A 21,449-nucleotide genomic window follows, 5' to 3' on the forward strand; every position below is an offset into this window, starting at 1 on the left:
ATTATATGAGAGGATTGCAGTTGATGGCAAGTTGTTTCACATGTTAAACATAAGCTAATTGGCCTCCTCCATTTCATGAACAGCAGAGACCCAGTTCTTCATGGGTTTTGTGAGCTGCCACTGGATAAATCAACCTTGCTTAAAGCTGACTAAATGTGGGAAGCTGGTCTTGCATCATGAGCTTGATAACTTCAGGATATCAGTTACTTCAAAAGCTTTCCAATGAACACTCAGATGGCAACTCATAATGGGGTTATTAACAGTGTGTACAAGCACAGGTAATTGAATCTGGATATTCCTAAATGGAGGCCCAGAAACATACATAAAGTAAGGCTGTTTGAGAAATGAAACTGGATTAACATGGTACACAGAAACCAATGCAACATCGTTTTCCTGAAAGCTAATGTTCCTATCAAGCTTCTCATTGCAACAGTCTTGTCAGAGAGTTATGAGAAGGACCTAATATAGATGTCAGACGCAACCAATATCCTTTAATCCAGTTTTCCTGTAATGACATATGGGCTTGGTTTAGCTCAGTTGGCTGGACCAGCTGCTTAATGATGCAGAGTGATGCCAACAGCACAGGTTCAACTCTCGTACCGGCTGAGGTTATTCATGAAGGCACGTCTTCTCAACCTTGCCGCTTGCCTGAGTTGTGGTGATCCTCAGTTTGAATCACCACCAGTCAGCTCTCCCCCCACCCGCCATCTGGGCCTATGGTGACTTTAGTGACGTATAAGTATTGAAGATTACTGGGTGATGTAATTGAGTTCTTCATTTAGAATGGTGCAGGAGTCCAGAACAAGAGGATGTAACCTTAAAATTAGAGTGATCTCAGGATATATTTCTTCACAAAAAGTGGAAATTTGCAACTCTCTCCTCCAAAAAGCTGTTGAAGCTGAGGTTCAGTGGAAAATATTGAAGTTGATTGATTTTTGGTAGGCAAGGTCAGGGAACCAACAAGGGTTGTGGGACCAACAAAGGTAGATGGAGTTAAGGTGCAGATCAGCCATGATCCATCTGAATGGCAGAAAAAGCTCAAGGGTTAAATGGCCTGTTCTTATGTAACAAGCTCATTGACAAGGAAGTTGTCTGATTTCTTCAACTGAATAAAGTAAAGTAAAGTTTATTTATTAGTCACAAGTAAGGCTTACATTAACACTGCAATGAAGTTACTGTGAAATTCCCCTAGTCGCCACAGTCTGGCGCCTGTTCGGGTCAATGCATCTAACCAGCGCGTCTTTCAGACTGTGGGAGGAAATCGGAGGACCTGGAGGAAATCCACGCAGACACGGGGAGAATGTGCAAACTCCATAAAAGACAGTGACCCAAGCCGGGAATCGAACCCAGGTCCTTTAGCGCTGTGAAGCAGCAATGCCAACCACTGTGCTACCGTGCCAAAATAGGAATAGGAAAGTGCAATTAAGATCATAAGGTATAGGAGCAGAATTAGGCCATTCGACCTGTCAAGTCTGCTCTGCCATTCAATCATGGCTGATAAGTTTCTCAACCCCATTCTCCCGCTTTTCCCCCATGACCCTTGAACCCTCTATCAATCAAGAACCTGTCAATCTCGGTCTTAAATGCACTCAATGACCTGGTTTCCAATTCTAAAGTACAGTTCAACATCGTGGACACTGTTATAGAACACCGAGGTTTAATGGAGGTCATTGCTTTTCATGACCAGCATGTACAAACAGCTGGTGCCACATACCCTTGTTTCAAATTATATTTAAGGTACTGTTTTGATAATGAGTTGGATCATAAAACGGGGACTTAAAACAGGAATTCAGGGAGCTTGGGTGGAAGCTGAGAGCCAGGACAAAACAGGTTGTCATCTCTGGTATGTTGCCGGGGACACGGGATAGCGAGTTGAGGAACAGGGAGAGAGTGCAGTTAAACACATGGAGGCAGGGATGGTGTAGGAGGGAGGGTTTCAGCTATGTGGATAATTGGAAAACTTTCTGGGGAAGGTGGGACCTGTACCAACAGGACGGGGTGCACCTGAACCAGAGGAGCACCAATATCCTGGGAGGGAAATTTGCTACGGCTATTCGGGGGGATTTAAACTAATTTGTCAGGGGGATGGGAAAAGGAGTTGTAGTCCGGAGGTCAGTGAGTGTAGTGAGGTACTGGGAAGGGTATCATGGTCAAAGGTGGGTACCAGCAGACAAGAAGGTGGGTTGAAGTGTGTCTACTTCAATGCAAGGAGCATCCGAAATAAGGTAGGTGAACTTGGGGCGTGGATTGGCACTTGGGACTACGATGTTGTGGCCATTACGGAGACATGGGTAGAACAAGGACAGGAATGGTTGTTGGAAGTTCCGGGGTATAGATGTTTCAGTAAGTGTAGGGTAGCTGGTAAAAGAGGTGGAGGAGTGGCACTGTTAATCAAGGAGAGTGTAACGGCTGCAGAAAGGCATTTCAAAGGGGATCTGCCTACAGAGGTAATATGGGCTGAGGTTAGGAATAGGAAAGGAGCGGTCACGTTGTTAGGAGTTTACTATAGGCCCCCAAATAGTAATCGAGATGTGGAGCAAGAAATTGCTAAGCAGATTATGGATAGGTGTGGAGGTCACAGGGTAGTTGTCATGGGGGACTTTAACCTTCCAAATATTGATTGGAACTTTATAGGTCGAATAGTTCGGATGGGGCAGTTTTTGTGCAGTGTGTGCAGGAGGGGTTCCTGACACAATATGTGGATAAGCCGACAAGAGGTGGGGCCACATTGGATTTGGTAATGGGAAATGAGCCGGGCCAAGTGTTGGATTTGGTTGTGGGAGAGCACTTTGGAGATAGTGACCACAATTCAGTGTCTTTTGTAATTGCAATGGAGAGGGAGAGGGCCATATGGCAGGGCATAGTTTACAATTGGGGGAGAGGTAATTATGATGAAATCAGGCAGGAATTAGGAAGCATAGGATGGGAACAAAGATTGTCAGGCAAAGGCACTAATGATAAGTGGAACTTTTTCAAGGAACAAATACTGCGTGTCCTTGATAGGTATGTCTCTGCCAGGCAGAGAGGAAATGGCCGAGTGAGGGAACCATGGTTCACAAAAGAGGTGGAATGTCTTGTCAAGAGGAAGAAGGAAGCGTATGTTAAGTTGAGAAAACAAGGTTCAGTTGGCTCGATGGAGGGTTACAAGTTAGCAAGAAATGAGCTGAAAAAGGGGCTTAGGAGAGCTAGGAGGGGGCATGAGAAGTCCTTGGCGGGTCGGATCAAGGAAAACCCCAAGGCTTTTTACTCTTATGTGAGGAATAAAAGAATGACCAGGGTGAGGCTGGGGCTGGTCAAGGATGGCAGTGGGAATTTGTGCATGGAGTCAGAAGAGATAGGAGAGGTGATGAATGAATACTTTTCTTCGGTGTTCACCAAGGAGAGGGGCCATGTTTTTGAGGAAGAGATGGTGTCACAGGCTGATAGGCTGGAGGAAGTAGATGTTCGGAGGGAAGATGTACTAGCAATTTTGAATAAACTGAAAGTCGATAAGTCCCCTGGGCCTGATGAAATATATCCAAGGATTCTTTGGGAGGCAAGGGATGAGATAGCAGAGTCTTTGGCATTGATCTTTGCATCCTCACTGTCCACGGGGGTGGTGCCAGAGGACTGGAGAGTGGCGAATGTGGTTCCTCTGTTTAAGAAAGGGAATAGAAATGACCCTGGTAATTATAGACCAGTGAGTCTTACTTCGGTGGTCGGTAAGTTGATGGAAAAGGTCCTTAGGGATAGGATTTACGACCATTTAGAAAGATGCAGCTTAATCCGGGATAGTCAGCACAGATTTGTGAAGGGCAAGTCTTGCCTCACAAATTTGATAGAATTTTTTGAGGAGGTAACTAAGTGTGTAGATGAAGGTAGTGCAGTTGATGTCATATACATGGATTTTAGTAAGGCGTTTGATAAAGTCCCCCACGGTCGGCTTATGAAGAAAGTAAGGATGTGTGGGATAGAGGGAAGTTTGGCCGATTGGATAGGTAACTGGTTATCTAACAGAAGACAGAGGGTGGTGGTGGATGGAAAATTTTCGGACTGGAAACCGGTTACCAGCGGAGTGCCACAGGGATCAGTGCTTGGTCCTCTGCTATTTGTAATTTTTATAAATGACTTGGAGGAGGGGGGTGAAGGGTGGATCAGTAAATTTGCTGATGACACCAAGATTGGTGGAGTAGTGGATGAGGTGGAGGGCTGTTGTAGGCTGCAAAGAGATATAGATAGGATGCAGAGCTGGGCTGAAAAATGGCAAATGGAGTTTAACCCTGACAAATGCGAGGTGATTCATTTTGGTAGGACAAATTTAAATGTGGATTACAGGGTCAAAGGTAGGGTTCTGAAGAATGTGGAGGAACAGAGAGATCTTGGGGTTCATATCCATAGATCTCTGAAGGTTGCCACTCAAGTGGATAGAGCTGTGAAGAAGGCCTATAGTGTGTTGGCGTTCATTAACAGGGGGTTTGAGTTTAAGAGCCGTGGGGTTATGCTGCAACTGTACAGGACCTTGGTGAGACCGCATTTGGAATATTGTGTGCAGTTCTGGTCACCTCACTACAAGAAGGATGTGGAGACACTGGAAAGAGTGCAAAGGAGATTTACCAGGATGCTGCCTGGTTTGGAGGGTAGGTCTTATGAGGAAAGGTTGAGGGAACTTGGGCTTTTCTCTTTGGAGCGGAGGAGGTTGAGAGGAGACTTGATAGAGGTTTATAAGATGATGAGGGGGATAGATAGAGTGAACGTTCAAAGACTATTTCCTCGGTTGAATGGAGCGGTAACTAGGGGGCATAACTATAGGGTTCATGGTGGGAGATATAGGAAGGATGTCCGAGGTAGGTTTTTTACTCAGAGAGTGGTTGGGGTGTGGAATGGACTGCCTGCAGGGATAGTGGAGTCAGACACTTTAGGAACATTTAAGAAGCTATTGGATAGTCACATGGAGTACTTCGGGATGATAGAGAGGAAATAGCTTGATCTGGGTTTCAGACAAAGCTCGGCACAACATTGTGGGCCGAAGGGCCTGTTCTGTGCTGTACTGTTCTATGTCTTCTTCTAGTGCTGCATGGCAGTGAAATCTGCCCATTAATACCACAATAGAATTGCAAGGGAGCCTCCCTGCAACTGTGTGCCAGTATTTACAGAGGCTGAGCAGAATGGCTCAGTATTTGCAGGGATTCTTCAGGAACCCCAAGTGACATGACATGCTTTAGGGATGAGGTTACCATTCAGTACCCACAAGTGGGTTGTTAAATGGACAAAGGAAAATCTAGTCTGATGGATCTTTTCTGCACAAGTGTGTTTCTTAACAGGACAACTAAGGAGTGGCACTGACAGCTGGGAATTAGCCATTTGATGCTTGGATTGTGCTGTTGAAATAATGTAAGATGAAGGGGTTAAGCAGAAAACTGAGAATTATTACAAACAGTATTTAACAAATTATTATTTTTGTTCTCCATTGTAATATCTCAGGACATGAATCCTGTCATTCACTGTGCACCATGCAGGAAACTGGAGGATTATCTATTCTCCCCTGCATCATACAACAAACACACCTGTCGTGTGAGACAGCCACTTGGAGATGAACTCATCATGTACAGCTGTCTGTGAAACCTTAACAGCTGTCCTTGATAAGTATTACTCAACAAAATTATGAGTAATGTGGTTAATATATTAACTCTGAATACTGTCATCATTTTAAGATGAATAGTGGGGCGAGGACGATCACTGACAGTTGAAATGAGTTTGCCTCCAGGGTGCATGGCGTGCAGTTTGGTGAAGATGACCTGTGATTTGTTTAAAAAGAAAATAATTACATTTACATTATGCTTTCACAAACCCTGGATGTCTCAAAGCGCTTTACAACCAATGAAGTATTTTTGAAGCATAGTCACAGTTGTAATGTAGGATATATGGCAGCCAATTTGTGCACAGCAAGCTCCCACAAACAGCAATGTGATCATGATCAATATTCCATTTTGTAATGTTGATTGAAGGATAAATACTTTTCAGGAGACCAAGGACAAAACCCTTGGTCGAAATAGTGCTATGGGATCTCATACATCTACCCAAGAAGGTGGACAAGGCCTTGGTTTAACATTTTATACAATAAAGGAACCTCTAAGTGCAGCCCTCCCTCTGTACTGCACTGCAGTGTCAGTTTGTGTTTATTACAACGTTCCAAGATGTTTCTAATTTGTTTTCAGCTCTCCTCTGTGTTGGAACTGTTGGATGGTGCCCTCTTTGGAATAGACCTCTTAAAGTTACATTCCGTCACAACCAAACTTATCAAGCATATTGAAAAATTGGAAGAGGTAAGACACATCTTGGTTGGCCGCTCAGTTGGCTACTTTCCAGTGCCTTGTCCACGTCGATTCTCTTCATGTGTGAAAATAGGATACTGAATGCCAGAAGCATTTTTAATTACGAGGGATATTGTAGTAAGCTCTGATCCTGGAGTTTCCACATGCTAATGCCACAGAACATTTATCAAGAGAGGGAAATCACGAGGGAGAGTCACTCAGGCCACACCCTAGACCTCGTAATGTTAGAATTACATTGACTATGATGAAAAGGCCATTTAGCCCAACTGGTCTGTGTTTATGCTGCACACAATCCTCCATTCACCTTATATCATCTCACCATATCCTTTGCTCTCTCATGTAATTATCGAACTTCTCCAAAAACATAGATATGCTATTTGCTTCGAACACTCTGGCTGGGATTCTCCCCAAAAAATTCAAAGTTCTCAATGTGTGGAAAAATGGGAGTAAATCCCACTAGGTTCTTTAGTGCGATTTCCAGAATGAATCTCCGACACTGTGAATCACAGAGTGCCCTAGCAGGATTCACTCTGAAAATCAGGGGGCAGGGCCTATTCACACCCAAGAGGCCGGCAGCATAGCGCTGAGCGGCCCACTGCGCATACACCGATCTGTCAGCGTGGAGATCGACGCATACGTAGTGGCCCCGCATTGCCAGCCTCCAGATCACTGGCCAGCCTTGCAATCCCTATCGCTGGCCTCCTGGACCTCTCCGGGCTACCCACCCCCCCACCACCCACAACATGGCCAACCCCGATTTACCCCCAGACAACCTTCCCTCAGCCCGATGGCCAGCCCCGATTGCCTTCCTCCCTCCCTCTACCAGTGATCCCAATGCAGAGTGGCTGCGTGACCACCCCATCCCCACTGATTGCCCCCTCAATAGGCCCTGCCCTCTCTGGCCCCACCCCCTTAGCACTACCCTATACCTGGTGGGCAGTGCCGGGTGTCTCTTGGGCAGTGTCAGGGGGCCAGGCTGGCACTGCCCAAAGGACAATCCCCCTTACTCCTGACCTCCTGGGAGACCTCAGTGGCCCCTCTTCCCTCCAGTGCGGTCGCACCGCCTGTTCCCTGTTAGTAGGGAGCAGGAGTAAATATCACTGGAGTGAACAACTCCTGGCTGGGGGGAGAGATGCTAGTGGGCCCGGAGACTTCAGCCCGGATCCACTAATCAGATGTAAATATCGATTTCAATATTGAAATCAGCTCTGCACTGATTTCTGGCGCAGAGCTGATTACGCTGAAAATCTTGGGCGCGGAGACTCACGGAGGCCGTTGCACCCAGCAGGAAGTCCGTGAAATGGCCCACACTTATGTCTCCCGGCCCACTGTGCCCCTAGAGCAGTGTAGCGGGCAGGGAGAATCCCACCCCCCTTCCACCCAAATGTGATAGTGAGATCCACATTCTCACTTCACTGGAGAATAATAGTGGAGTTGATTTGGGGCAGGGCACTTAATGAGGGGAGGAAAGGACAAGGGTGACAGAGCTGCACAGAAACTACAGCTATCATTTGTTGGAACCATTGACAGCAGTCATCTGAACTTTCAGTCGTTCACTGACCTCACCTCAGAGTACAAGCTTCACTGACAAAGCAAAGCTGTGCAAGTGTCGACCATTGTTTCATTCCTGACTCAGAAGCATACATAGAACATAGAACAGTACAGCACAGAACAGGCCCTTTGGCCCATGATGTTGTGCCGAGCTTTATCTGAAACCAAGATCAAGCTATCCCACTCCCGAACATCCTGGTGTGCTCCATGTGCCTATCCAATAACCGCTTAAATGTTCCTAAAGTGTCTGACTCCACTATCACTGCAGGCAGTCCATTCCACACCCCAACCACTCTCTGCGTAAAGAACCTACCTCTGATATCCTTCCTGTATCTCCCACCATGAACCCTATAGTTATGCCCCCTTGTAATAGCTCCATCCACCCGAGGAAATAGTCTTTGAACGTTCACTCTATCTATCCCCTTCATCATTTTATAAACCTCTATTAAGTCTCCCCTCAGCCTCCTCCGCTCCAGAGAGAACAGCCCTAGCTCCCTCAACCTTTCCTCATAAGAGCTACCCCCCAAACCAGGCAGCATCCTGGTAAATCTCCTCTGCACTCTTTCCAGCGCTTCCACATCCTTCTTATAGTGAGGTGACCAGAACTGCACACAATATTCCAAATGTGGTCTCACCAAGGTCCTGTACAGTTGCAGCATAACCCCACAGCTCTTAAATTCCAACCCCCTGTTAATAAAAGCTAACACACTATAGGCCTTCTTCACAGCTCTATCCACTTGAGTGGCAACCTTTAGAGATCTGTGGATATGGACCCCAAGATCTCTCTGTTCCTCCACAGTCTTCAGAACCCTGTAATCCACATTTAAATTAGTCCTACCAAAATGAATCACCTCACATTTATCAGGGTTAAACTCCATTTGCCATTTTTCAGCCCAGCTTTGCATCCTATCTATGTCTCTTTGCAGCCTACAATAGCCCTCCACCTCATCCACTACTCCACCAATCTTGGTGTCATCAGCAAATTTACTGATCCACCCTTCAGCCCCCTCCTCTAAGTCATTAATAAAAATCACAAAGAGCAGAGGACCAAGCACTGATCCCTGTGGCACTCCGCTAGCAACCTGCCTCCAGTCCGAAAATTTTCCATCCACCACCACCCTCTGTCTTCGATCAGACAGCCAGTTACCTATCCAATTGGCCAACTTTCCCTCTATCCCACACCTGCTTTCCCTGGTGATGCACACACACTAAAAGACTGTTTGATACTTTGCCAGACCACATCTTGTATTCATTCCCCTTCCGTTGTGTGACCGACCACTGGCACAAAGTAATGGAAAATCCTGGGCAACCTCCCCACTCTGTTTGGAACACGCAGTGGCCCAAGAGTTCAGCAGCAGCCTTGAATGATTTCTTCAACAATTGAAACCCACAATTCCACACCACATTCCTGAATGACAATTTGAACCCTGGTTCAACATTCTCCTCTACTCTATCAAACACAGTTTTTGTAAAGGGAGCTGGTTGAGTTGCAGATAATAAAGAACAAAGAACAGTACAGCACAGGAACAGACCTTTCGGCCCATCAAGCCTGCACTTAATATAATATTGCACTTTGCACTGTTGCATACATTCTTACCTATCTAATCATGGCCAGAGATTTACATCTAATAATTTCTTTTCCAGTTCCTACCTCATTATCTTTGATGTCCCCCAGAGACTTATCCTTGGCCCTCTTCTACTTCTTGTCCACATTCTGCAACATCGTTCAAAAACACAATGGGTGCAATCTTCCCGGGCTGCTGTGCTGGTCGGCGCAGCAGGCCGGGAAGATAGTGTGCCAGGTTTTCGCGCCAGGCAGGAAAGCACTGTTTTGTTGGCACGATTGGCTTCGCGCCCTAAAAGGGCACGAAGCCGATTTAAATATTAATGGAATGACTTAATGACATTAACCCATCTGGCACGGCTGTTTCCGGCCTCCCAGATGTGTCAGACGAGAATCACTCATGGTCCCCATCCAACGGGGAATAGACGTGACGGCCACGCCGGAGGAGTGGGATTGGAGGCCATTAAAGGCCTTGGGTGGTTGGGGGCATGATCAGGCAGTGCCCATTGAGCACCATAACAGGGACAGTGCCAAGGGGAGTGCGGCCTGAGTGGGGGTGGGGCTATGACAGGGGGCAGGGGGGAGTTACTGGTTTCTGAACATATTTCAACTCCCATTGAAGAACTCGCCCATTTATACTGATCTGGCTTCAGGAGTTCAGGGTCACAGTTCTATAATGGTGCACATGGGCAGTTACAGTCAAGTAGGGATTTTTACTTACCTGTTTGGTCGCAATGATATCAAGAGAATGAAATAACAGGTGGTCACACTGAGCAGAGAAAGTTGAGGAAAAACGTAAAAGCAATGTTTGTTTTGAGAGGATTTAAAAGGTTAAAGTATTTTGGTGCTTGATCTAATCTAGGATCCATGTTAAATGGGCACTGCCATTTGAATCTATTTTAAAGGGGCATTCATCGTGAAATTAAAGCGAAATCAGAGAACAATATAAGATAGTTGCCAAGAAATCAAATAGGAACCTTTACCAAGAGAGTGGTGGGAATGTGGAACTCTCTACCACAAGGAGTGAGCAGCTGAGAAGCATTTAGGAGGAAGCCAGATAAACATGTAAGGGAAGAAAGGAATAGAGGGTTTTGTTGATAGTTAGATGAGGAAGGACGGGAGGAGGGTTGTTTCTTTTAAAGGCAGACACGGACTGGCCCCCTGTCATAACCCCACCCCCACTCAGGCCCCACTCCCCTTGGCACTGTCCCTGTTATGGTGCTCAATGGGCACTGCCTGACCATGCCCCCAACCACCCAAGGCCTTTAATGGCCTCCAATCCCACTCCTCCGGTGTGGTTGTCACGTCTATTCCCCATTGGATGGGGACCATGAGTGATTCTCGTCTGACACATCTGGGAGGCCGGAAACAGCCGTGCCAGATGGGTTAATGTCATTAAGTCATTACATTAATGGCCTTTTTCTGTGATGTATGTTCAATGGAAATTAATACTATAAGCTTAAATAGGGAAATTAGATCAATTTTTTTCTTGCAAAAGATTAAAATGGGGACCATATTATTGAAAGTGGCTGAGAATATGAGAGAGAGAGAGAGACTTGATGAGGAACAGTATTCAGGGATATGGTGAAAGAGCGAGGAAATGGGATTAAGAAGGTTCTGATGAGGAGCTAGCAGAAGCATGAAAGGCTGAATAGCTTCTTTGGTGTTGATATTTCCATCATTCTGTGAAATATTTAATCTTGAGCCGACACAGATTGGTTCAAAGCTCAGGTAGCATCCACAGGCATTTTTTAAGTGACTATATAGGAAAAAAAATTGAGGTGCATCTTCATGCCATCCAAGGATTAGTCCTTTACTGAGACTAAGCTATAAAGTTGCATCAGACAAAGCTCTTCTTCCCCACTGTGCCAGTACAAAGTTTCCCTTTCCCACAATAGTTGACTGTTTGTCCTCTCTGATTGAGACTGGCAGTTTGATCCCAATAATATATTGGCTTCTGTTGTGCTGTGCACTCAGATGAGCTTGAGCATAGGTTGGACCGGACCAACAACTGCTACTTTTAAGTTTTCAGTGTCGGGCTCATGAACTTTTAACACAGTATATATTTATATCATACCCTTACTGTAAAACAAATCCCAAGATACTTCACAAGATGTCATTGCAGGAGTTCCTCAGGGTAGTGTCCCAGACCCAACCATCTTCAGTTGCTTCATCAATGATCTTCCCTCCCTCATAAGGTCAGAAGTGGGGATGTTCGCTGATGACTGCACAATGTTCAGCACCATTTTCAACTCCTCAGACACAGAAGCATGGACAATATACAGGTTTGGGCTGACAAGTGGCAAGGAACGTCCGTACAAGTGCCAGCAATGAGCATCCCCAACAAGAGAGGATCGAACCATCACCCCTTGACATTCAATGGCATTTACCATCGTTGAATCCTCCCCTATCAACATCCTGGGTGGTTACCAGAAACGGAATTAGACTAGCCATATAAATACTGTGGCGACAAGACGCAAGCGGCTAAGAACCATGCAGCTCCAACAACATTGAAGAAGCTTGACACCATCCATGTCAAAGCAGTCCACTTAATTGATACTCTTTCCACAAACATTCAATCCCTCCACAACTGACGAACAGGTGGCAGCAGTGTGTACCATCAAAAGATCCACCAAGACTCCTCAAACAGCATCTTCCAACCCACGTCCATTGTCATCTAGAAGAACAAGGGCAGTGGATAGCCGGGAACACCACCACCTGGAGGTTCCCCTCCAAGTCGTTCATCATCCTGACTTGGAAATATATCACTATCCCTTCACTGGGTCAAATTACTGGAGCTTTCTTCCTGACAGCAGTGTGGGCATACCTACACCTCAATGATTGGAGCAGTTCAAGGCGGCAGCTCACCACCACCTGCTCAAGGGCAACTAGGGTTGGGCAATAAATGCTGGCCTAGGTAGCGATGCCCACATCCTACAAATGAATTTTAAAACAAAATTTTATCCAGTGTCATGTAATGAGAAATTAGGATAGAAAAGATGGGTTTTAAGAAACATCTTAAAAGGAGGAAAGTGAGGTGGAGGGTTTGAGACTTTGTAATCACCTCACAATTAGATTTGCACCTTATTTTCACTCCTTCATTCTGCACATACTGCTGACTCGCTCTGTACAAATCCTTGTAACCTTTACTGTCTTGATTTAGTCCATGGAGTCTCCAAACTACACCCCAAAAACCAAATGTGTTCCCTGATCCCAGGCAATTTGGTGGTGTTATTTCTCTACTCAATCAACTTTTATCTTATTTGAATTCTGTGAACTGAAAGATTTAGAAAAGTCTGTTTATGATGTTGCTGCTTCATTGGTGAATAAATCCAAAATCAGGAAAAAAAGTGACAAACTTGCCTTTCATGATCTCAGGTAGTTGCAAGTGTGTTTTATAGCTAATTGATCAGGTTAGAATTCTAATCACTGTTGTAATGCAGGAAACATAGCAAATAATTTATGCACAGCAAGCTCCCACAAATAGTAATGAGATAAAGGACCAGATAATCTTAAGTGAGGTTAATTGAGAGATAATTATTAGCCAGGATACTGGAAGAACTTCCTGCTCTTCAAATTATGTTTTGAGATTGGTTATGTCCACGTGTATATTCGCACATGAAAATTTTCTGGGGAAAGCGTACAAAATGAATATATCTCACCCAAAAATATCATCAGTAACTGGGTGCTTAAACAGATGGTTCTCATCATACACAGCAACAGAACAGATGCTGCAAAAGGGGGATGAAAAGATGATGTCAGTTGTCTTTATATGGTGTGACAAGAGCATGAAGATGACACATTGAACATAACAGGCTCAAGAAAACTGCAGGACGCAAGTTCTCCAACTTAATATGCTAGTTACATTATACAGAGGAGTACAATATCATGAGCACTTTTAACAACTGTTCAGGGTTGATGGCTATTTTCATAACATTCCTTCAGACTATCAAGCCAGAAACCTCCATGCAAGTGCGCTCTCTAAGCTCAATGAACCAAATGCCAATGAAATTCTTGATGAAACAGTAAATTCTTTCCGATAGCACTGCAGTTAAAAAGGAGGTGTAGGAGGGGGCCCACAAAACTACTTTTAAATCTTAAGATTTAATGAATCAGCTACCCTTCACCTTTGAATACTGTATTGACATAGGCGTTTGTGTAATTAAGAGTGTTTGTGGTCCAAGAATAAATGTGCAGCAACTGAGGTACCGTTGTTCATGGTTATAGTGCAAGACTGAAAACCCAGTGATCAGGAGCAGAAGTCACACCCTGGCAAGTTGTAAAGCTGTATTCAACCGTATTCTTTAAGAGACAAACAGTAGGGAAGGAAAATGACAAAAGCTATTAGATTTGTGTAAAAACCCAAGTGTTTCAAGTATGCCTGTAAATCATTGTTGTAAATGCACCTATTTTAGTTTTGGTAAGGGTGCTTTAAAACCACAATAGTTGTTGCTGTGTTGCAGAAAGAGTCAACCAAAAAGGAAAAAGAGAAATGAGGGAAGACAGAGCAGGGTGACTAACTGATCTCCCTTTCTCCCCAGGCATATACCATAAGTACCTCCACAGAGGACAGACCCATCACTGGCAATTCCAACAAGGTTCAGAGTAAGATGGAGAAGAAGGAAAACTGCACAAATCCTCACAGAAGCATAAAGGAAGAAATGATTGATATGAGCACAAACTTCCTGCAGAGAGATGCTGCAGCCACCTACACCCAAACCGAGGTAGGAGACCAAGCCAAGTTGGTAAACCATAGCACTGAGACATCTGGGTCCCATTTATATTTCTTCCATTAGTTTGAAAAGCAGCTGTAGCAGAAAGTGATGCAAAAAGACTATGAAACAGAAAAGCAATAATTTGATCTGTTCCAAGATCTAGAAGTGGGTCTTGTTGACAAGCACTCTCCCTTCCCCTCCACTCCAGCATGATAGATCTGGCCAAGAGTCGTGAACGTATTGGTGATAGCTCCAAGCTTGAAAGAAATGACATTTTTATTGTGAGTTTTTGTGCTAATCTCGGTCAGGGATAGTTAACACCCGAAAGCATTGAACATCCCAAAGGTGGGTTTATATTCGGATTTTCTTTCGCTCAGATAACAATGCCTGTGTGCTGCTTTGCCATGTTTTCAATGGCTTAATGCAGCTTCACCACCTTGGGGACAAAATGTTTCACAGGTCATTGATTCTGCTGCAAGAATTTACTGTTGTAAATATAGGGAGCTGAGCTTAGTGGCTCTAAATTCAAATCTAACCTGGGCAAGGTGAAAAACCTGATTATTTGCAATAGCAAAAATGAAGCTGCTGTTTTATTATAAAGCCCAAATAATCCCCTAATGTCTTTCAGGAAGTGGAAATTGCCACTCCGACTTGATCTCACATGAACATTACGCTCGCCTTTGGATTTGCTTCCTGCTAATCCAAATCAAACTTCCTTAGTCAAAGGAGCTCCAATCACCTAAAGTCCATGCAAGAATAAAGCTTCCCCAATGCTGTCCCAATAATGAGCCTCAGCCTCTGGAAAAGCACCTCCTGCTGCTTCAGCGACTCAGTAAGAAGTCTCACAACACCAGGTTAAAGTCCAACAGGTTTATTTGGTAGCAAAAGCCACTAGCTTTCGGAGCTCTGCTCCTTCGTCAGGGAAGTGGGAGTTGCAGCGCTCCGAAAGCTAGTGGCTTTTGCTACCAAATACACCCTGTTGGACTTTAACCTGGTGTTGTGAGATTTCTTACTGTGTTTACCCCAGTCCAACGCTGGCATCTCCGCTTCAGCGACTGCCAGTTTTCCATTTCCTGAATTCATCTGAGCATGATGGCTCATTGGTGCCAAATTAGGCAGAGTTTTGTGCTGTGGGTTCAATGCCCACTCAGAACAAAACTGCTCAAATTCATTTCGGCTTAGGAAAGGTCTTTAATGATCAGCAACAGATCTAATCAACCTGAGCTGGATCCTAGAGAGAAAACAGCAGAGTCTTTAATTCTTACATTGACAGGTCGAATATTAAGGGCAGAAGTTTTGGGCTTCACCAATGTCAGAAGTGGAGGTGGACAGGACCTGAAAATATCTTGCTGGCCGGCATGTTTCACAACCCTGTGCTCGGCACTGGCCAATTTGGCTGAAACTGTTGCTGGGACCTGACAGGACTACCTGCCCCATGAGATGAGCAACCAATTAGGTTCATTACAAGCCTTGTTAATTAAGGGCACTGAACTGAGGCTGACTGGGATTTTCCATTTGGCCTCCAGTTTCTTCTGCAACTGGGACAACCCACCAGAAATGGGCATTTTACAGCAGGCTGGGGTGTCAGCACATCAGGCAGACTGAGGAGCTTGGTCTGTCTCCCTGGGTGCAAATGTAGCCAAGGGCTGCTCTGGAGAGGAAATTCCCCTACCCACATTGGTAACCTGGCTGCTTTTTTTGTTTTCTACTTTTTTTTAAAGTGACTGAGAGGACACCTTTTTGTTGAAGCATTCTCTCAGTTACTTACTCTTTATTGCAGTCTGCTGCTGCTGTATCAAGCCTTTGGTTCGTCAGCTTCAAAAGCCTGGCCACTGCTTTTCATTGGACAGGGAGACTACCTCCGTGCCAATTAATGGGATGTCCAGATCAGACCCAAAGAGTGGCTTGTTTCCCTCCTGGGCATGAGCTTCGGATGCAGAAACAGACTCAATTCCCGTTTCCTGCCCTCAAAATTCAGCACTAAGTCTCTGTTCTGTTAAAATGTAATGATGCATGCCACAGACCTCGTCAAGAACACAAAAGGTATTTATTAACAAAGAAAAACTGTACAGAGAATGGCAGCCCCCAGCTGCTCTGGACCAGACCACCAGCGACCCTAGAGCAGCCCGCCCGCCAACTGCCACAGTCCCGACATGGTTTCAGACTGTCTTCTGCCTAAGATAGGACTCCATCCCCTGCGGCGATTATACACACCCAGTCCAAATTGGTCCCTCTTCTGCTGTGTTGCTTTTAATAGGACAATCACCACAGTATGGTTCCAATGTCAGGGACATACTTGGAGGTGAGAAGGGTTCATTTGAAAAATAGCAAGAAAGAGGAGTGAACGAGGTCTGGAAATTCCTTGGAATATTGGAAGGGGCAAGAAATACTGCAGCTTAAACTCACTCTTGAAGCGCAAAAGAAGAATATGTAGGTGGTTGTCTGTCATGATAACTGAACAGAAGTAAAGCCCCAATTCTAGCTTGCATGCACCTTTAAAGAAAGTTGCTGAACAGCTTGAATATGCTTCTATTTGCTTTTTACATTTCAAGGCAAAAACGACAAGCTATTCTCCTTTTTATCGTTCCTCTCAATAACTGAGAGTTATTAACTTCCAATTTCCAATGTCGTCACAGTGAACTGACTTTAAAGCAAACTTTGTGGGCTTTATGTCTCAACCACAAAGTGCGGGACAAGAGTCCTGTTCATGTGAGATCAAGTCGAAGTGGCAATTTCCACTTCCTGAAAGACATTAGGGGACTATTTGAGCTTTATAATAAAACAGCAGCTTCATTTTTGCTATTGCAAATAACCAGGTTTATGAAATTCAATTTCTCATCTTGCTCTGGTGAGATTTGGACTTAGAAGATTTCAGCATCTCCCATTTTACCCAAGGTCATCAAAATGCTGGTTAATCACCCTTCTCCACCTCCTCCTGTCAGTCATCCATTTTTCTTCCAATCCTGCTGTGTTCAAGTCCCCCAGTGCAGCCTCCTTCCATCTAGTCTAATGCCATCCTCTCCTCCTCCTTCCTGGCAGTCCCATCCCCACCCCGTCATGACATGTCCTCTTTCCCTCTGCTTCATCTGACCCCACCTTTTCAATCTCTTCTCGGTTACTTTCTTTGATGCTCCCACAATCTTCATTGACCTCCTGATGTCATGGTTCCTGATTCTGCCCTTTCTTGACTCTCCACAAATATATTTCAGCATCTGTATCTCATTAGTATCGCATCATTGTTCCTCTCTTCTTGATGTCATCCAAGTTTCTGCACTATGCAGTAAGATTGGTCTCCCCACGTTCTTGTAGATTCTACCTTTCAGTTATAGAGGTACTTCTCGACCACAGAAAACGCCCCTGTACTGTCCCAATTACTCCAACCAGAGCTAATCCATTGCTTAATTTCCATTCCGATACTACCATACTTAATTATGACTCAAAATCTGGATAGATTCAATTTAAGCAACATTTAGATCCCTTTGTTTTGTAAGTGACACTGAGGTAGAAGTCATTTCACTTTGGCAGAAAGAACCTAAAAGCAGGCTTGCTGGCCAGCGTCCATTTCTGAAAAGGAGCTTTCAGCTTTAGCATCACACTGCACAATTTTCCCATGAGGTCACTGGGAGAATTTAGAATTTCCTTTGAATAGCACAAGATTTCCTGATGGATCCTTGCACTACACGGGGTGTTACTGTACCAAACCATCGGAGGTCTGATCTCCTGTTTGTAGAGCTAATTGGCCTTGAATGGGACAATTCAAGTTGGTCAGGCTGTCCCTGGGAATAATCAGCTGAGGGGAAAATCAGTAAGAGTTCTCATTCACAATGGGCCCAATTTTACCATTTTGATTCTAAGTGCTGAATCTGGGTGCAATTCAGATCCAGTTTGGAAATCTGTTCTCAGGCACTTAGCCTAGAAAAAAAAAATCGGGAATCTGAATCATGCTGTGGGCGGGGCTTATCGCGTCTGAAACACTGCTGCTCCGATTGGAGTTCTGAACTGCGCATGCGCAGTGAGAAAAAAAAATTGAGAAAGCGCGCCCCTGTCACATCGCTCCTCGATCGCAAAAAGCGGATAAAGCGGCTCGGGAGCAAAAAGCGGGAATGATGGCCCGCCCAGACATTGCCGCACCCCCACAACATAACAGTCCCCCTTATTCATCCACCCCTCCGCAACCCAGATCGATCGCAACCCTCTGCCCCCCTTCTCCCCACCGATTGCCCGCAGAGTGGCAGTAGACCCTCCTGCCCCCTCCCCACCCTACCAGAGAACGATCGTGCCTCCCTCCCCCCTCCCCACCAGAAATCCATCTGGCCTCCCTCCACCCCCCACCAGTGAGCGATCTGTCCTCTCCCCTCACCAGAGATACATCTAACCTGCCTCCCTCCCTACCCCCCACCAGAGAACGATCTGGCCTCCCTCCCCGCCCACCCCCCACACCGACCAATCTGAATCAGAGAGCCGTTGGAAGTTTTGAACTTACCTCTTCAGAAGCTGAAGCGCCTGAAACAGACCTTTGCCGAGCAGGTCTGTTTTGCGCCGAATCTGGACGCACAAACACGATGGTAAAGGGGGAAATACTGGTAAAGTTGGGTGGGCAGCCCATTAATTCAATTTAAATGCATGCAAATGCATTTAAATCACTGTTGCACCCGTTTCGGCCATTTTCGGGCCTTGGTAAAGTGGGCATCTGCGCGGACGCAGATCGCGTTAATGGCCTCACGCCTGACTTTACCAAGTTTTCACGCCTGAAAACGGGTGCGACGCAATGGTAAAATCGGGCCCAATGGATACCTTTTGCTTTTAACCTCTCATTAAATGATCCATGGATCAGTTATTCCGATCCATTAGTTCCTGAAGTGGAACTTGAACCTGGAGCTTCTGGGTCAAAAGTAGAGATGCTACCCACTGTACTGCAGGATTTCCTCGCAATACGGGCTCTTCAGGTTAAAATAACAAAAGCGTAAATGAAATATATTTTCTGTGCTTCACTTAGCCAACCGATTAAGAATCTGAACAAAGTCTGTATTGTGGTTTGAAAGCTGGAATCGGATTTGTTAACACCTGGGATCCTCTGTGAGCTCTTGAATATTTCTTCAAAATAATGGTCTCCAAATCTGGTTTGTTTAAAGGAGAGACACATCCGTATGTTTGCTGAAATGTTTGACAAAGAGCTCAGCCAGAAAAGAAGTGACAATAAAGGTACCAAACCACTTGTACTGTTGCACACGAAGGGGAAGCAGTTTCAGAGGCACCAAAAGCATAAACATTCCCAAGGGCCGACCATTTTACGAGCAACATACTACAAGGCAAAGGCTTCGGAGGAAGCAGAGGTAGCAGGAGATGAAGATGTGGCAGCGGACGAGCGTAAGTGCACAATAACATTTTTGATTGGGTCAGGGTATTGGGAGATCCTGATTTCTGGAAAGGTACAAGTTTTTTCTTTGTTACATAATAATGGAGTCAATAGAGGTAGAAAACTTTCTCATGGGCACTTGCATATATATTGTTTTCTTTCACTTATTCACTTCCTCCACTTTTACACATCGACTTGCACACCTCCACTCCATCCATGTATTCCAACATTTGCACTTACTCCCTCCATAGTATTTCCCACATTCTGCCTGCATACCGCCTTTGCATCTTTGTTTGCTTTATCTTGCAGGCACATTGCAAGTGATTACTTTGGTCACAGCACCAGTTTGGCAACCCAACAAGTCAGTTTTTGGATTTGTCATTCGAGGCCTTTTGAAGCTGGTGACTGCTACTCAAATGTTTTGTTTGCAGAAATATGCCGTGATTGTTCGGGCAATATCATCCATGGTTCAGGAAAATCAGCTGAGTTTTCATTTTGTGCTCATCAAAGTGCTGGAATGTAATATTTTTCCCTTATTTGTGGAAGGCATGTTAAGCATGGGGTAAAATGTGCTGTAATCTGCCCAACTGTGTCTATTGCACCAGCGCAACCTCTCAATTTCCAATTGCAGTAATGCTGCTAACTCTGGTTGGATGTATTCCAGTTGGCTACATTTGGTGATGCTGCAACTGCAGAGGGCGCACTTTACACACGTAGTCGCAGTGCCTGAGAGGTCAAAGTCACTGATGTCCAATGCAGCTCTGTATTAAAGATGGTTTTATAAATTTCATTTATGGGATGTGGGCATCGCTGGCTAGACTGGTAATATTGTCCATTCCTAATTTCCCTTGAGGCGGTGATGGTGAGCTGCCTTTTTGAACCGCTGCAGTCCATGTGCTGTAGGTACATCCACAGTGCTGTTGGGCTGGGAATTCCAGGAATTTGATCTAGCGACAGTGAAGTAACAGCAATATATTTCCAAGTCAGGATGGTGAGTGGCTTGGAGGGTAATGTATAATTGGTGGTGTTTTCATGTGCCTGATGCCCTTATTCTTCTAGATGGTAGAGGTCACGGATTTGGAAGGTGCTGTCAAAGGAGCCTAGGTGAGTTGCTTCAGTGTATCTTGCAGATGATACACAAGGCTGCCACTGTGCATCAGTGGTGGAGGAACTGAATGTTTATGGAAGGGATGTCAACCAAGAGAGCTGCTTTGTCATTGATGGTGCCAAGCATCTTAATGTTATTGAAGCTACAGTCATCCAGGCAAAGGGAGAGTATTCCATCACACTCCTGAGATGCATTAGAAAGTAAGGAGGTAACTTACTCACTGTAGAATTCCTAGCTTCTGACCTGCTCTTGTAGCTACAGTATTTATATGGCTAGTCCAGTTCAGTTTATGGTCAATGTTAACCTCCAGGGTGTTGATAGTGAAGGATTTAGCAATGGTAATGCCATTGAATGTCAAGGAGCAATGGTTAGATTCTCTCTTGTTGGAGATGGTCATTGCTTGGCGCTTCAGTGGCATGAATGAATTATTATTTGTCAGCTCAAGCCTGGATATTGTCCAGGTCTTGATGTATCTGGACATAGACTTCTTCAGTATCTGAGGAGTTGCAAATGGTGCTGAACTTTGTGCAATCATCATGAATATCCCCATTTCTGACCTTATTGATGAAGCAGCTGAAGATGGTCGGATCTTGGACACTACCCTGAGGAACTTTTGCTGTGACGTCCTGGAACTGAGATGATTGGCCTCCAACAAACCATCTTCCTTTATGCCAGGTATGATTCCGAGCATGGAGAAATTTCCCCCGATTCCCATTAACTCCAGTTTTGTAAGGGCTCCTTGATTCTGCACTTGGTCAAATGCCTTCTTGATGTCAAGGGCAATCACTCTCACCTCACCTCTGGATTTTAACTCTTTTGTCCATGTTTGAAGCAAGACTGCGAT

At 45.0% G+C, this 21,449-nt stretch overlaps 1 protein-coding gene across 1 annotated transcript in view; it reads left to right on the forward strand.

Moving 5' to 3' along the window:
• The window catches only part of LOC144497177 (olfactomedin-like protein 2B), a 56,021-nt gene that overhangs the window by 13,326 nt on the left and 21,246 nt on the right, over window positions 1-21,449 (forward strand). Inside the window, exons 3-5 of the mRNA XM_078218010.1 lie at window positions 6,195-6,302; window positions 13,968-14,150; window positions 19,274-19,508. Coding sequence (XP_078074136.1) covers window positions 6,195-6,302; window positions 13,968-14,150; window positions 19,274-19,508 — 526 coding nt within the window. The remainder of the gene's footprint in view (window positions 1-6,194; window positions 6,303-13,967; window positions 14,151-19,273; window positions 19,509-21,449) is intronic.

Source organism: Mustelus asterias, chromosome 8 (assembly GCF_964213995.1).
Source record: "Mustelus asterias chromosome 8, sMusAst1.hap1.1, whole genome shotgun sequence".
Lineage (NCBI taxonomy): Eukaryota > Metazoa > Chordata > Chondrichthyes > Carcharhiniformes > Triakidae > Mustelus > Mustelus asterias.